Raw genomic sequence first — 15,944 nt, 5'->3', positions numbered from 1 at the left:
TAATCAATGATATTTTTAATTGAATTTAACCATTTTTTCAATGGCGAAGACTTTTTATATTAGATTCATTTGTTTTTAAATTTTATATATATTATATATTATATTATTAATATATATATTATATATATTAAATCACTCACAGATTTTGCATGGTATTATAAAAATATTTTGAAATTAATGTTAAATTATTTATTGGAAGTATGCTACCCTCACTCATTTCTTTATGCCTTTTTTAGCGAAAAAGTAATGACCTCAACGAATAGTGTGTAACGATAGCCGTCTGAACCAAAAAGTCGTCGTCCCACTACCATTACTTAGTACGTATTTCCTATACCCCTACTATCAATGGGACTACTATAGTAGTCAAGGCTCAAATACCGACTATACAAGAGAAGAGATTTTTTTTATGACTCCAACAGTTCCAAGTTGTAGTTTATTTTCCGAATCAGGAAAATTAAACTGCTGAAATTAATTTCAAAAAGTTAAAGTTTAACTCGCAAAAAATGTAATTATTAATCAATTCTGTATTAAACAAATGAAGTTGATATTAAACATATTAATCTACTTTATTAAGTTACACGGGTGTTATTTTTGAATAGTACCATTATATATTCTTCAATACCAAAAAGTTTTTTTAGGTATTCGGTCTTCTTTAATTCCCATACTATCCATGATATCCATTTCAAAAGTTTTTAGTACTGGCTAAAGATAATATAAACTTAGAATTAATACATTGAAATAATAAATTACACGAGTATTAGCTAAGGAATTACCTTGAAAGTAATTTTCTCTACATTTGCCTTCGTTGTATCTTTTGACTGTTCTCGATAGAGATTTGGATGTTTATAGTCGATTGTTTCTAAATTACTTAATGGTATTGGTATAATTCGTCCTGTTCGAACTGAAACACGAACTTTTTCCCCTTCTTCAGTGTATCTCCACTCAATTTTAGTACTCTGCCTGAAAATTGAGTACATATATTGAAAATCATTGATAAGCAAAAAAAAGTTAACAATACACATTTAAGATCCTTGAATACTGACAAATCACTTGGATCAACTAAAAGCACATCTGTCGTCACCAATAATGGTTGCTCTTCTAATATATATATTCCCGGAAATTTTTTAGTTTTACCCATTGACACAAGTTTTGTGTTTAGACCCTCAACTATAATCCAGTTTCTTTCTTGGATAATCTGTTGGACTATACCTTGTTTACCTTTGTCGCGACCTACTAGTACTTCAACCTAATAAAAACAAAAAATAAATAAATACGAAAAAAAATTAATCTGTACTTATTTTCATTATTAAGTGAATCAGGAAAATTTTGTGCACATAAGTCAATGTGATTGAAATTGGGATTGTTAGAAAGGTCTTGATTAGAATGTGTATCTTTTCATGGTTTCAAATATTTGTACATGAAAATTGACACGATGTTTACAGTTTTCTGAATATATTGAGTATATTATGCTCAATATAATAAAATTACATTTATATTTATGAAATTTGTGTTTCGTAAAAAATATTGCACATATTATTAAGTATATTTCTTTTAGAAATATAACCGTTGAGAGAGTCTCATGGTACAATTTTTAAAGAATTTTACTGTCATGTTTTATTTTGCCGAGAAATACCAAAAAACGTCATTAGTTCAAAAGTTTATATATATGTACGTACGGTTGTATGGGGCATTCCACGCCAAATCACCGAAATCGTGGGTTTGACCATTATTCATTTAGCCGATTTTTAGACATGTTATATAGTTCTTGTTGAAAAACACATTCATGTTTTTTTTCGAAGTTTTTCATTGCTTTTTGAAAAAGTTATGAATTTTTGAAAATTTTAGATAAAAAATATTTGAATACTCATAACTTTATGAAAAATATAGATAATTATACACTGGTCACAGAAATTAAGGGATAGAAAAAAAATCCGAAATTTTTAGGTGATTTTCAACATGCTGTAACTCGGTGAAAAATGGTCGTATAAGAAAATTAAAAAATCTGTCTATCGGTTGACCCTGCGGGCCAGCCCCAAAACTTCCCGCTGTTTTTGAGCTCCTCGAGCTCGAAAACGTTGTTGTGGATACATTTTCGAGCTCGAAAATACTTTAGTGTGCCATTGTTTTAAAAAAAAACCGATTTTAGCATTTCTTTCTCCCACGATATCTCAGGAATGAATTCACCGATTTTGATGGTTGCGGCGGCAATCGGCGTATTTTATTGAGTTCTAGAGCTGATAAAATTTTGAAATTGTTTGGTTCAGTTGTTTCGAAGATATTCGCAAAAAACTGTTTTTTACCATTTCTTTCTCCCGCGATAACTCTCGAACGAATGAACCGATTTTGATGATTGAGGCGGCAATCGACGTGTTTTATTGAGTTCTAGAGCTGATTAGATTTTGAAGTTGATCGTATGAGTCGTTTCTGAGAAATCAATAAAAAACTAAAATAAAAAAAAATTTTTAATTCTTATTCTTTGTATAACTTGTAAACTACATGACCGATTTACCCCAAAATCTAATCAAGACTAAGTTTTGGTGAGCTCTTTCGATCGCCACCAAGTACGTTCAAATCGGTTCATCCGTTCCAAAGATATCGTCGGACAAAAAAAAGTTCACACACACACACACACACACACACACACACACACACACACACGGACGGACGTCCACCCGGGAATAGTCAGAATAGTTTCCTAGGACCTCAAAACGTCGACATCTGATGAAAACTCGATTTTCGAAAATCGGACCGAAACCAATAACTTCCCTTTTTTGAAAATTTGCAATTTTCTTAGCGGGAAGTTAAAAAAGCAAATTGTAGCCTCAAGTTTCTAGGTTTCAGATCTGGACCTCAAAATTTTTTATCATGTACGGTTCCGGAGTAATCATAAGAAAACCAACGAAAAAAAAATTTCCAAAATTTTTGCTGGTCTTTCAATACCTCTATGGACAACAATAAATTTTTTTGAATAATCCGACTATCTGACTTTTCTAGGAAATTTTATGCCCTTTAATTTGGTGGCCTTAAAAAGTCTCTACGACAATTTGGCGCCGAGTTATCATTGATCAAAGCAAAAAAGTCCATTTTGGCTTTGATAATCAAAAACTTCGGATGTATTGGTCGTACAGAGAATGGAAGCAGGGTTTTGAAAACTGGAAAACATTCTCTATAAGGCAAAATTAGTGGCATTTGATAGAAAAAATTTTTTTAAAGCGATATTGTTTAGTAAAAAACAGGTCAAAATTCACAAATTTAAGGATATTCGGAAATCTTTTACTGCATCTGCTTTAAATGTCAACTTAACAAACATACGCTTTGGGTAACTCTAATGCCGGCGGTAAAAAAAATTTTAGGAATTTTTTTCGACAATGATGAATCATTGCAGATACAACAAAAAAAAAAATTTTGAAAAAAAAAAATTTTTGAAAAAAAAAAAAAATTTTTTCCAAAATTTTTTTTTTTCAATTTTTTTCGATAATCGATCTTTTTGATCGAAGAAATGAAGATTATCGGTGAAAAAAACATTTTCAAATCGAAAAAATAAACAAAAATCGAGATACTACCAATTATGGTGATTTTCGACAAAATCGATAAATTTAAAGCTTCGGGGTACTAAGAAAGAAAAATCGCAGCGATTTGAAATTTTCAGGGTTTTTTCAGGACACTTTAAGGTTGAAAAAAAGACGAAGATATCCTTTGTTCATCGGTTATATCCAAAGTTATAGCAAGATTTCCGAATATCCTTAAATTTGTGAATTTTGACCTGTTTTTTACTAAACAATATCGCTTTAAAAAAATTTTTTCTATCAAATGCCACTAATTTTGCCTTATAGAGAATGTTTTCCAGTTTTCAAAACCCTGCTTCCATTCTCTGTACGACCAATACATCCGAAGTTTTTGATTATCAAAGCCAAAATGGACTTTTTTGCTTTGATCAATGATAACTCGGCGCCAAATTGTCGTAGAGACTTTTTAAGGCCACCAAATTAAAGGGCATAAAATTTCCTAGAAAAGTCAGATAGTCGGATTATTCAAAAAAATTTATTGTTGTCCATAGAGGTATTGAAAGACCAGCAAAAATTTTGGAAATTTTTTTTTCGTTGGTTTTCTTATGATTACTCCGGAACCGTACATGATAAAAAATTTTAAGGTCCAGATCTGAAACCTAGAAACTTAAGGCTACAATTTGCTTTTTTCAATTTTCTTATACGACCATTTTTCACCGAGTTACAGCATGTTGAAAATCACCTAAAAATTTCGGATTTTTTTTCTATCCCTTAATTTCTGTGACCAGTGTATAAAGTCGTATGTAAATAAAAAATTTTTGTACCTAAAGGCGTAAATTATTGTTTCTGCTTTGAAACTATCAGACTTATTACAAAATGTCATGAGATTTTTTTTGTAGACAATTTCCCGTGTAAAAAAGTTCGGGAATTCAGGCGGTTAGTCGGCAGAATTCCTAAAGAATTCATATTTGTGTCAAAATAGGACTTCCAGATGAATTCCGGATGAAAACTAGAAATGCAATTTTATCGTAACGGATGGTGAGAATTTCAGTCAAAAAAAGGATTATCAGCTGAACGTACATAATTGCAAAAAGATGCAGTTAAGAAAAATAATGTAGGATTTCCCAGATAAAAAGAAAGGTTTAATCTGGGAAAAATTATTGTCAAGAGTAACCGATAGGAAATTGTCGATTTAGTGTCTTGCAGGTAATAATTCATCGGAATTCGATCGTCGTTTAAATGAATTGACAGGTATTTAATTTATACCGATGCCCTAAAATTTTTTTCGAACACCGGATATATTCTGGAGGAATTTTTATAAAGCTCCGGTGGAATTATTGGCAGTAGACTGAATCAAAAATTAAAATTATTCACCTTAAGAATAAATCACTGAATATTCATGTAATTTTCCGCTATAAATCAGCTGAAATTTCACCGGAGCTTTATAAGAATTCCTCCAGAATATATCCGGTGTTCGAAAAAAAATTTTAGGGCATCGGTATAAATTAAATATCTGTCAATTCATTTAAACAACGATCGAATTTCGATGAATTATTACCTGCAAGACACTGAATCGACAATTTCCTATCGGTTACTCTTGACAATAATTTTTCCCAGATTAAACCTTTCTTTTTATCTGGGAAATCCTACATTATTTTTCTTAACTGCATCTTTTTGCAATTATGTACGTTCAACTGATATTCATTTTTTTAACTGAAGTTCTCACCATCCGTTACGATAAAATTGCATTTCTAGTTTTCATCCGGAATTCATCTGGAAGTCCTATTTTGACACAAATATGAATTCTTTAGGAATTCTGCCGACTAACCGCCGGAATCCCCGAACTTTTCTACACGGAATTTTATTCCCTACAAATATTTCTGATAGTTTTTTTTAAATTCTGCATATCTCTTTAGTTATTTCCATTTTAATGTCAAGCTCATGAAATCGATCAGAACACTACTTTTTCAGAACATACACAATTAGACATTGGATGAGTTTTCAAATACGAACAAAAGTTCGTTGGAGAACCATAACAATTTTAACAGTTTTTTTTTTTTTTTTGGTATCTTTTGCTTTTGAAAGATAAAAAAATTGCTTCTCAGAATTAGACAGCAGTTACGAAAAAATTAGAGCGTGTGCTGGTTTTTATATTATACGATTATTTAAATTAATCTTCAAGTACGAATGGAAACCTTTGTCGCATCAGACTTCAATGATAATAAAAATAAAGTATATCATCGTGTACACGATTCGATAAGGAATTTTAATTCAAATGGAATAGATTTAGTAATGATACTTGGACAGTTGCGTTAGGGCCGCGGCAAATTGCTGATAGTATTGAAATATTCTTTCTACACCACTGATTTTTTCCCAAAAAAAAAATAAAAACCGGTAAAGACAAGTTAAAAATTGCAGATTTATACCCTGTCTCCACGAAAAAAACTCCAATCCTTAATTGGTTCAACATGATGGCACGGAATTTTTTTGCTGGGATAATTATCAAAGTAAAATTCTCTCGTCCATGGACGATGGGTTGTAAATTGCCACTTTGTTCTTTGGACAGTTCTGGGTAGATAACGTGGATCATTGGGAGTTTCATAATAAACCTAAAAATCATTGAATTATCTTTAGTTAATGAACATTAAGTTAGACAGTAAATCTTATAATAAAGTAACACATTATAAATATACTTGTTCCATAGCTCGTTTTATATAACGATCAGGCAAATTCGCATATTTTTTCGACCACTCAGCAACATGTTGAAGGCATGAATAAGGTTTCTTTATTCTCATTTTCGCTTTTTTGTTATGATAAATTTGAAAATAAGTTTAATTGTTTAAAAACTTAACCTAACTTTTACTGCGTACTGTACTTTTTGTGTTTGTTGGTCGTTCAACTGATAGTAGGATGTGAGATCTGAGACCTGAGATATGATGTACATACTGTCTGATAGCTGCAAACTGACAGAAAGTTATGGCCGCAATTTCATTTCATGCCAAATTGACTGCAAATAATTGTTTAATTAATTGATGAAAATTTTCCCAAATCTCTGTAAACTTAACAATGTACTCTAACAGCACAGTTTGCTTTAGCAAAATTTTACTTACAAAAGTTTCCTTGAATTTTTCGTGAAATGTCCGTCAACTTCGGACTTTTCCGTTTTTGACGACAATTTATATACGACTTCCTACACAATTTGACGTAAATTTACTATCCGCATATTTATTTTCGGCAGAGCATGTCTCCGATGTAATGTAAGTTACTTACGTATTGAAAGTGAGGAATGGCGCGTTTTTTCAAATCCTAAATGTCTATTTAGAAAAAAAAATGTTTTTTTCAATACATAAACGATAATTTAAAAAATAAAACTTTCATAAGCTCTGCTGACGTCATCTAACAATCTAATTTCATGAAATTGAAATATTCTCGTTTACTCATCATAATTTAGATGCCAATTTTCCGTTTTTTAAATTTTTAAATTTTTTTAAAATTTTTTAATTACATCCTTTGGAAGGTCATAACTACTTGAATAATCGTTCGATTCGAAAAAAAAATTTTTTTTTCATTTATTTTTATAAAATCTGTCTACTTTTTTAGTTTTTGTATTAGAATCTTGAATTCCAAAATATTAACAAAAATAAATTTTCGAAAAATTTTGGAAACGCATATCAAACTCAAAATTGATCACATTGGAAAAAAATAATGGACATATTTATTTTTGAAAAAGCTAATTATCAATTTTTTCATTTACTTTTTTTTTCCTAGTAGAAATAAAGTTATATTAAAAAATGAATCAAAATTATTTTATCAGCGCGGTATAAATCGAAAAACCATATTGTCTCGAATAATGCATATTCTAATACATATATTATCCGCACTCCCTCCAATAATATCGCGTTACTAAATTCAAAAGGACTTATATTTTTATATGCCTTTTTGGTTTTGGTCACTAAGTCTAAAGCCAAAAGGGCGTCTGATTTTTTTAACTTTCCGTTAAGAAAATTGCAAACTTTTGAAAAAAGAGAAGTTATTGGTTTTGGTCTGATTTTCGAAAATCGAGTTTTCATCAGATGACGTTTTGAGGTCTTAGGAAGCTATTCTGACTGATGTCCAAGTGGCTCCCGATGAAAAAAGATTTTGTCTAATCATATATGATCATGCATAATTGTCTATATATGATCAGATCCAAAAATTGGCCAGGTCTGATCATACATAACTTGATCTGTTTATACATGATCATATATGATTTTATATAATCATGCATGAACGAATATAGTCATTTTTAGAATCTCATTTAGAATATCTGTAAATTATTAATTAAGTAGTTTAATTAGGATTTATTGTCTTCATCAATATCAATGTCAGTTAAAATTAAATAAAAAAAAAAAAAAAATCATTAGCCATCGACAATTATTTTACTACGAGGTCACCCATCCAATTTATGTCCCACGCCGATGCTGCTTAACTTTGGTTATCGATGGTTTGTAATCTGATCCTCTAGTCTGTTATACACTTACAATTAAGAAACGTTTATGGCATTACTTAACTCAAATAATCAAATTGATACTTTATATTTTTAAATTGCTGCCGAAACCTTTGAACATTTTTTAAGTATTGGGGATTTAAGTTTGATTGATAGTCGACAGAATAAAAATTTAATGACATTGATATTAAAAAATTGTCATATTATTTAATATATATATATATATATATATATATATATATATATATATATATACCCTTATTAAAAGAAACGGTTGAAACGATTAGAAAAAAAAAATTTTAAATACTTTTTAATGCTTTTGAATACTTTGAATACTTTTGAATCACCCTTCTTATAAGCATTTAACATTGCAAATCGTTTCGAATCGTTTCTTTTAATCAGGTTATGTATATATATATATACATATGTTTAAATATTTATAGGTTTCATATCAATGAAATCTGATCAGATTTAATCATACATAGACATATATAACTACATATAGGTTTATATCAGTCACGTCTGATCAGATCTAATTATATATAGGCCTATATCTAATTATATATGGGTTTGTATCAATCACATCTGATCAGATCTAATCATGCATAGACTTATAGATGATCAGATCTGATCATATATAGACTCATATATGGTTATATATGGAGTTATAACAGCCAGGTATGATTATATCTAATTATATATAGACTCATATATGATTAGACCTGATCATATATAGACTTGTACATGATTATATATGGGGTCATAACAGCCCGGTATGATCAGATCTAACTATATATAGACTTATATATAAATAGATCTGATCATATATAGACTTATGTATGATTATATATGGGGTCATAACAGCCAGGTATGATCATATCTAATTATACATAGACTCATATATAATCAGATCTAATTATATATAGAATTATATATAATCAGATCTAATCATATATACTTATATATGGGCTTATAACAGCCAGGTATGATCAGATCTAATTATGTATGGGGTCATATATAATTATATATAATTATATATGACCCCATATATAATCATGCATGATTATATATAACTTCATATATGATTATATATAATCATATATGATCATATATATGAACATATATAATCATATATGATAAGACAAAATCTTTTTTCATCGGGCTGTATGTATGTATGTATGTATGTATGTATGTATGTGGGTGTGTGTGTGTGTGTGTGTGTGTGTGTGTGTGTGTGGGTGTGTGTGTGTGTGTGACTGGTCTAAAACTTTTTAACTAATAAACCGATTTAGATGGTTGAGCTGGCAATCGAAAGAGCTTGTTGGCCTTCAACTTTCCTGATAATTTCAGATCATTTGATCAAGTATACTCGAAAATATTGGCGAATTACGAAAAAAAAAATTTTTTTTTTTTAGTTTTTTATTGATTTCTCAGAAACGAGTTGAACGACTGACTTTAAAATTGAATCAGCTCTAGAACTTTATAAGCCGCGTCGAATGCGATCACAACCATTTCAATCGGTTAATTTGTTCGAGAGATATCGTTGGAGAAAGAAATGGTAAAAAACGATTTTTTTTATTATCTTTGAAGTGACTCATCCGATCAATTTCAAAATTTATTCAGCTCTAGAACTTAATAAAACGCGTCGATTGCTACCTTAATTATCTCAATCGGTTAATTTGTTCGGGAGATATCGTTGGAGAAAGAAATGGTGAAAAACGGGTTTTTCCAAATATCTTCGAAACGGTTGAACCGATCGTTTTCAAATTGTTATCAGCTCTAGAATTAAAAAAAACACGCCGATTGCCACCTCAAACGTCAGAATCGGTTGATTAGTTTAAAAGATATCGGCGCTGAAAATTAAAAAAAATAACATTTCATGTTATTTTTTCCGGATAAATCAAAATATAATGTGCTAAAATGTGTCTGAAATCAACTCTTTCTCTTTATAGTCTCTTTCGATTATCAGATAATGTCATATAACTTGTTCTTTAGTTTTAAACATATTGTCAGCAAAAATTTGAAAAAATCCAGTCTTTAATGTTTTTCTGATATTCCATTTATTATTGATCTGACCTGTCAAAACTCATTGGAATCTTGATTTTGATCACTGACATTGATTTCTGCCTTAATACATTTATTTCAGAGAATATAATCGAGAATATAAATTTAAAAGCCGCTTCTTCATTAATGATTTTCGATTCTTAACTTTTCAAACTTTAGCATAAAACGTAACTTGTTAGAGCTCGAAAAGCTCATAAAAAAATGATTGCATGTAATAGCATTTTCGAGCTCGAGAAGCTTATAGTGATGTTTTCAAGCTCCTTGAGCTCGAACAGCGGGAAGTTTTGGGGCTAGCCCGCAGGACCAACCGACGCCCAGATTTTTTTTTGTTGATTATATTATAGACTTATTCTAAAGCTGCAAATTGAAAAAAAATTTTGAAAGCCAAAAGCGCATGTAGCTTAAATTAAGACGTCAAATGTTGATTTAGACACTTCTACACTAAATAGCTCCTATTTATAAACAAAGTATTTGAAATTTAAAAAAAAAATAAAAAATTGTTTATAAATATAATTATAATTGATAACGTAAATTTTTAGATTTCATTTTATTAACCCTTATTTTGATCACTTACATTTATTTCTGCCTGAAATACATTTATTGTGTTTTGAATATAATCGTGAATGAGAATTTTAAAAAACGCTTGCTCATTAATTATTTTCGATTTTTAAATTTTCAAACTTTGGCATGAAACGTAACTTGTTCGAGTTTGAAAATGTATTCACAAAAATGTTTGTAAGCTCCTTGACTCTGCGGGCCAGCCCCGTAAATTCCCGCTGTTTTTGAGCTCCTGGAGCTCAAAAATATTGTTGTAAATACATTTTGGAGCTCTTCGAGCTCGAAAGTACTTTTGTATGTCGTTGTTTTCGAAAAAAACCGTTTTTTACCATTTTTTCTCCAACGATTTCTCTCAAACGAATTGGCCGATTGAGACGTTTGAGGTGGAAATCAACGCGTTTTATTGAGTTCTAAAGCTGATCAAATTTTGGAATTGATTTATGTAGTCGTTTTTGAAATATTTCTAAAAAACTGAAAAAAATTTTTTTTTTTTAATTCTTTCGACAACGATTTCTCTTGAACGAATAAACCAACTTTGATGGTTGAGGTGGCATTCGACGCGGCTTATAAAGTTTTAGAGCTGATTAGATTTTAGAATCAATCCATCGCGCACATTACAAGTTATCTAAAAAAAACATTTTTGAAAAAATGTTATTTTTGGAATATCTCTGAACGAGCCCTACCGATCAAGCTCAATTGTTCACAGTCTGTAGGAATTAATAAGCTGCATCGAATGCCACCTCAGAGATCAACATCGGTTGATCTATCTTGAAATTAGTCAGAATAGCTTCCTAGAACCTCAAAACGTCAAGATCTCTTAAAAATTCGATTTTTGAAAATCGGACCGAAACCAATAACTTCCCGAATTTTTGAAAATTTACAATTTTCTTAGCGGGAAATTGAAAACTTAAGAAATTTTCCTACCAAAACTTATATTATTGAAACCAATGAGTAGTTGAAAACATAAATACGTACACAATCAGTTAAGCAGAGATCTGTGAAGCTTTAATATATTTATGTTTCTCATATGACACCTATTTTTTTCTTTATCGCATTTCCGGGCATTATTATGTCTACCGCAGGAACATATCGAGTAAATAAATACTTTATATCAATTCGTCATCAGGCATTTTGACTGAACACTTTATGTACTTCAGACTTGTAGTGTTCTGTTTCAATAATTCAGTTCTCAGAGAGATCTAGAAGTGAAAAGTATTTTAAAAGTATTATTTTTGTTCATTAGATATTTTATTTTTACAAACAATTTATGCTGTATTGTCGGTAAAGTGAGCATAAGGCTGATAAACATGAAGTGGAATTATGCTCGTTTACTGGTAATTGCAGCTTAAATAACTTCCTCGCAGAATTATAAAAAAATTGTCCCATTATATGATTCAAAGAACAAACAATTTCCATGCGGTACTCATATTTTAGTATAAAACCATATTATTGAAAAATTGGATTATGCTACTATATGAAGTGTCGCAAAGAAATAACGTTAACTACTATATTTACTTTCAACATTTTTTAATGATAAGTGAAATCCAATTTATACTTTTATGTGATAAATATTTTTCAGAAAATAGATATGATTCACATTCATTTCATTCTAACTCATCATCACTCCTGAAAATTATCTTATTTTATAGAATGAACAATTATTATATAATTTAATAGAATAAATTAAAATATCATAGTTTTGGTGAATTGAAAAATAATTGCAGTTGCAATTGTCTGATTGAATGTAGTAGTAAGTATGTTATCAAAATTTTTTTCATTCAATATTTATTTTGATCCACCAGTGTATTTTAGGGACTGTATTGAAGTGAACATACAATAATTTGAGTACGAATCTAAACTTTTCCATTGCGTGCTAGAACTTATTATTATGAAACCGTAATTTTTCACGTTTTTCTAATGAGTCATATTGAATTTAATTGATCCATTATTCAATTCATTTTTAAATAATTTTATCTAAAGTTTACAAGTTCATGATTTCACTCAACTTGTCATCTTTGAAAAATTTGATAGATATGTAGGACTTTAAACGTGTTTGAAATTAAATAGTTTTTTTTTTATAGTGATAATAATAATAAGTTAAAACAAATTGAAAAGATAATTGTTCAGTTTATTGTTCTATTATTTTTTTTATAATTAAAGTGTGTAACAAGATCAAAATGAATAAAAGAATTCTTGGAACTTCAGGCTATCAAGAGAGAATTAAATTACGATCAAAGACGCTATTTGATTATATCGCGTTACAGATGCCATAAGGGCGTATAAAAAAGTTTATTTTTCGGGATTCGACGTTATTATGTTCTAAAAGTATAATACTAAAAAAAAAAAATTTTTTTCAAAATTTCGTTCTTTTTCATACTTAAAAAAAATTTTTTTTTTTTTTTCAAATTCAAATGTTTTTTCAACTAACGAAAAAATTTTTCGTAAGTTCGAACGTTTTTTATCATTCTTATACTTTAAAGTCACAATCATATTGGTTGTGGAAACTAAATTTTTTCGTCTCTATCATACTTATAGAACATAATTATGTAAATTTCCGAAAAAAAAAAATTTACGCCCTTATGGCTTTTCAGCGATATATTTTGCAGGTATACACTTTTATAGCATCTGTAACGCGATATAATATTATGTATTTTCCATCATACTAGTATAAAGTTATGAATCTATTGAATTGTGTGAGATTTCATGAATATATGATTTTTCATAATTATGCCAAATTAGGCTCAAATTTCTTTTCAAGTCATGAGTAATTGTATATTATCCTAGATAATTTTGGATAATTATATATACGTAAAAAAATGAATTGTAAAAGTTAATAATTGATAATTTGGAATTTAGAATGTGGTAACAGTTTAATATCATTTCTAACAGTAATTTCGTGGTTTTATATAGAATAAATTTTAATAATTTTACTTTAAAGTTTATATGTAAATAAATCATGTTACAAGTAATAGAAATGACTGTTTGGTAGATGAAAATCTGTCTATCGGTTGACCCTGCGGGCCAGCCCTAAAACGTCACGCTGTTTTCGAGCTCTTTGAGCTTGAAAACTTTGTCGTGAATACATTTTCGAGCTCTTCGAAAAATTTTTTTGAATTCAATGACTGAGAGATCAGTAAAATCACGGAATGCAGCGACGTAAACGTGTTAAAAATTATTGGGTGTTGGTTTTGTAAATTTCCGAAAGATATTCCAAAAAAAAATTTTTTTGAAAAAATTTTTTTTTTGAAAATTTTGTTTCGAAAAAAAAGTTTTTTCTTTTTTGGAAATTTAAGCACTGTCTGCAATAAAATTGTGGACAAAGCTCAGAAAAAATGTTTGTTTTCATCTTGTTAAAGATTATGAGCTTTTCAGAGCAAAACACGTGATCCTTTAATTTTTTTAAAAATTTGATCGCGTGAAACAAAATAACGGCTGGTTGGATTAATCTGCCTCTCTGCAGGGTTTTTGTGGACATATTGAACTGTAAAATGCACAGTCAACATTATCGATTTCCACAATATTTTCGTTTCAGCGCTTGATTTTCCAAAAAACCACAAAAAGCCCTTTTTTTTGTTGTATTTTTAAATTCATGTGACAATAGAAAAAAATTTTTTTTTCGGAAAAGCAATGGCTAATCGTTGAAGGGAATTTATTCAAGTTTTTAAAACCCACCATTAACCTTCTGTGCGATCATTGGTTTCTGAGATATCGATAATCAAAGACAAAAGGATCCTTTTCCATTTGAAGACCGATATCTCGGCGAGAAGTGGACGTATCGAGGTCCATAAAAAAAGAAATTAAAGCTGAATAATGAAGGTATCCGATCCTTATAGAGGTTAAGTAAAAATAATTTTTTCCACGCCCGGAGACCAAAAAAAAAAAATTAAAAAAATTTGAACATTTTTTTGTCGCTGGTTTTTCTAAGATTACTCTGAAACCACTGACGCTAAAAAATTTTGAAGTTCTAATCCAAAAAGTAGATACTTGGAGCTACAATTTACTTTTTTTTTTTTTTTCTTGTACGACCATTTCTCTCAAAGTTAGAGCCTGTTGAAAATCGCCTAAAAATTTAGAATTTTTTTTTGATCCTTTAATTTTTTCCATTAGTGTATAATTTAGAGAATTTTTTTGAAAAAAATCAAGTGTCTCATTGAACGAAAAATTAACTTTTTTGACTAAAAAAGGCCGAAAAAGCGTTAAAAATTTTTTTGGTTTTGATTTCGAATTTTTTTTCAGAACGAGCGTTGAAAAGAAAAAAAATCTGTCTATCGGTTGACCCTGCGGACCAGCCCTGAAACTTCCCGCTGTTTTTGAGCTCAAGGAGCTCGAAAAAGTTGTTGTGGTTACATTTTCGAGCTCTTCGAGCTCGAAATATCTCACGAATGAATTAACCGATTTTGATGGTTGAGGCGGCAATCGACGTATATTATTGAGTTCTAGAGCTGATCAGATTTTGGGATTGTTTAGTTCAGTTGTTTCAAAGATATTGGCAAAAAACTGTTTTTCATCGTTTCTTTCTCCCACGATATCTCTCAGACAAATGACTCGATTTTGATGGTTGAGGTGGCAATCGACGCGTTTTATTAAGTTCTAGAGCTGATTAGATTTTGAAATTGATCAGATGAGTCACTTCAAAGATAATCGAAAAAAAACCGTTTTTTACCATTTCTTTCTCCAACGATATCTCTCGAACAAATTAACCGATTGAGATGGTTGAGGTCGCATTCGACGCGGCTTATGAAGTTCTAGAGCTGATTAGAAATCGATCGTTCAACTCGTTTCTGAGAAATCAATAAAATATTTTTAAAAAAAGTTTTTTTTTTCGTAATCGGTAATATTTTCGAGTATACTCCATCAAATGATCTGAAATTTTTTGAAAATTTGATGGCCAACAAGCTTTTTCGATTTCCACCTTAACCATCCAAGTCGGTTCATTAGTTAAAAAGTTATAGACCGGTCACACACACACATACATACATACAGACACTTGGACATCACTCTAAAAATAGCTTCCTAGGATCTCAGAACGTCGACTCTGATGAAATTTCAATTTTCGCAAATCGGGGTGAAAACAATAACTTCCCGAAATTTTGAAAATCATCGATTTTCTTAGCGGGAAGTTAAAAAAGATCCCTCATGACGTGGGATTATCATGACTATAGTCAAAGTTATATTCTTTTTAAGTAAAAATGATAACTCCGGAATGGGTGGAGATAAAGAGTTAAAAATTTAGCTGAAGACTTCTTTTTCCATGTATGAAAACATATTGAAAAATTTAAAAAATCGAATTCTTCGACCTAGGTTACCGGTGCAATGTTGTCGCATTGATA

At 29.9% G+C, this 15,944-nt stretch overlaps 1 protein-coding gene across 1 annotated transcript; it reads right to left on the bottom strand.

The window, feature by feature from the left end:
* Positions 1 to 506: 506 nt before the first annotated feature.
* Positions 507 to 6,468, bottom strand: LOC130663645 (probable 39S ribosomal protein L24, mitochondrial). The gene is made up of 5 exons (XM_057462994.1): positions 6,200 to 6,468; positions 5,933 to 6,115; positions 1,044 to 1,246; positions 774 to 960; positions 507 to 702 (listed from the first exon to the last, which is right to left on the bottom strand). The coding sequence occupies exons 1-5, from the start codon at positions 6,299 to 6,301 to the stop codon at positions 616 to 618; spliced, it is 762 nt and encodes a 253-aa protein (XP_057318977.1). The 5' UTR covers positions 6,302 to 6,468; the 3' UTR covers positions 507 to 615.
* Between the last annotated feature and the right edge of the window lie 9,476 nt (positions 6,469 to 15,944).

This window comes from Microplitis mediator, chromosome 2, assembly GCF_029852145.1.
Source record: "Microplitis mediator isolate UGA2020A chromosome 2, iyMicMedi2.1, whole genome shotgun sequence".
Taxonomy (NCBI): domain Eukaryota; kingdom Metazoa; phylum Arthropoda; class Insecta; order Hymenoptera; family Braconidae; genus Microplitis; species Microplitis mediator.
Note: the sequence above shows the minus strand (reverse complement) of the source record. Positions and strands in the feature narration are given on the sequence as shown.

Bases quoted from the DNA above. Each gene is read 5' to 3' on its own strand.
- LOC130663645 (XM_057462994.1), bottom strand. From the start codon at position 6,301: ATGAGAATAAAGAAACCTTATTCATGCCTTCAACATGTTGCTGAGTGG. The intron at 6,116-6,199 runs GTATATTTATAA...AATGATTTTTAG, and splicing joins TAAAACGAGCTATGGAACAA to GTTTATTATGAAACTCCCAA. The intron at 703-773 runs GTAATTCCTTAG...TATTATCTTTAG, and splicing joins TAGAGAAAATTACTTTCAAG to CCAGTACTAAAAACTTTTGA.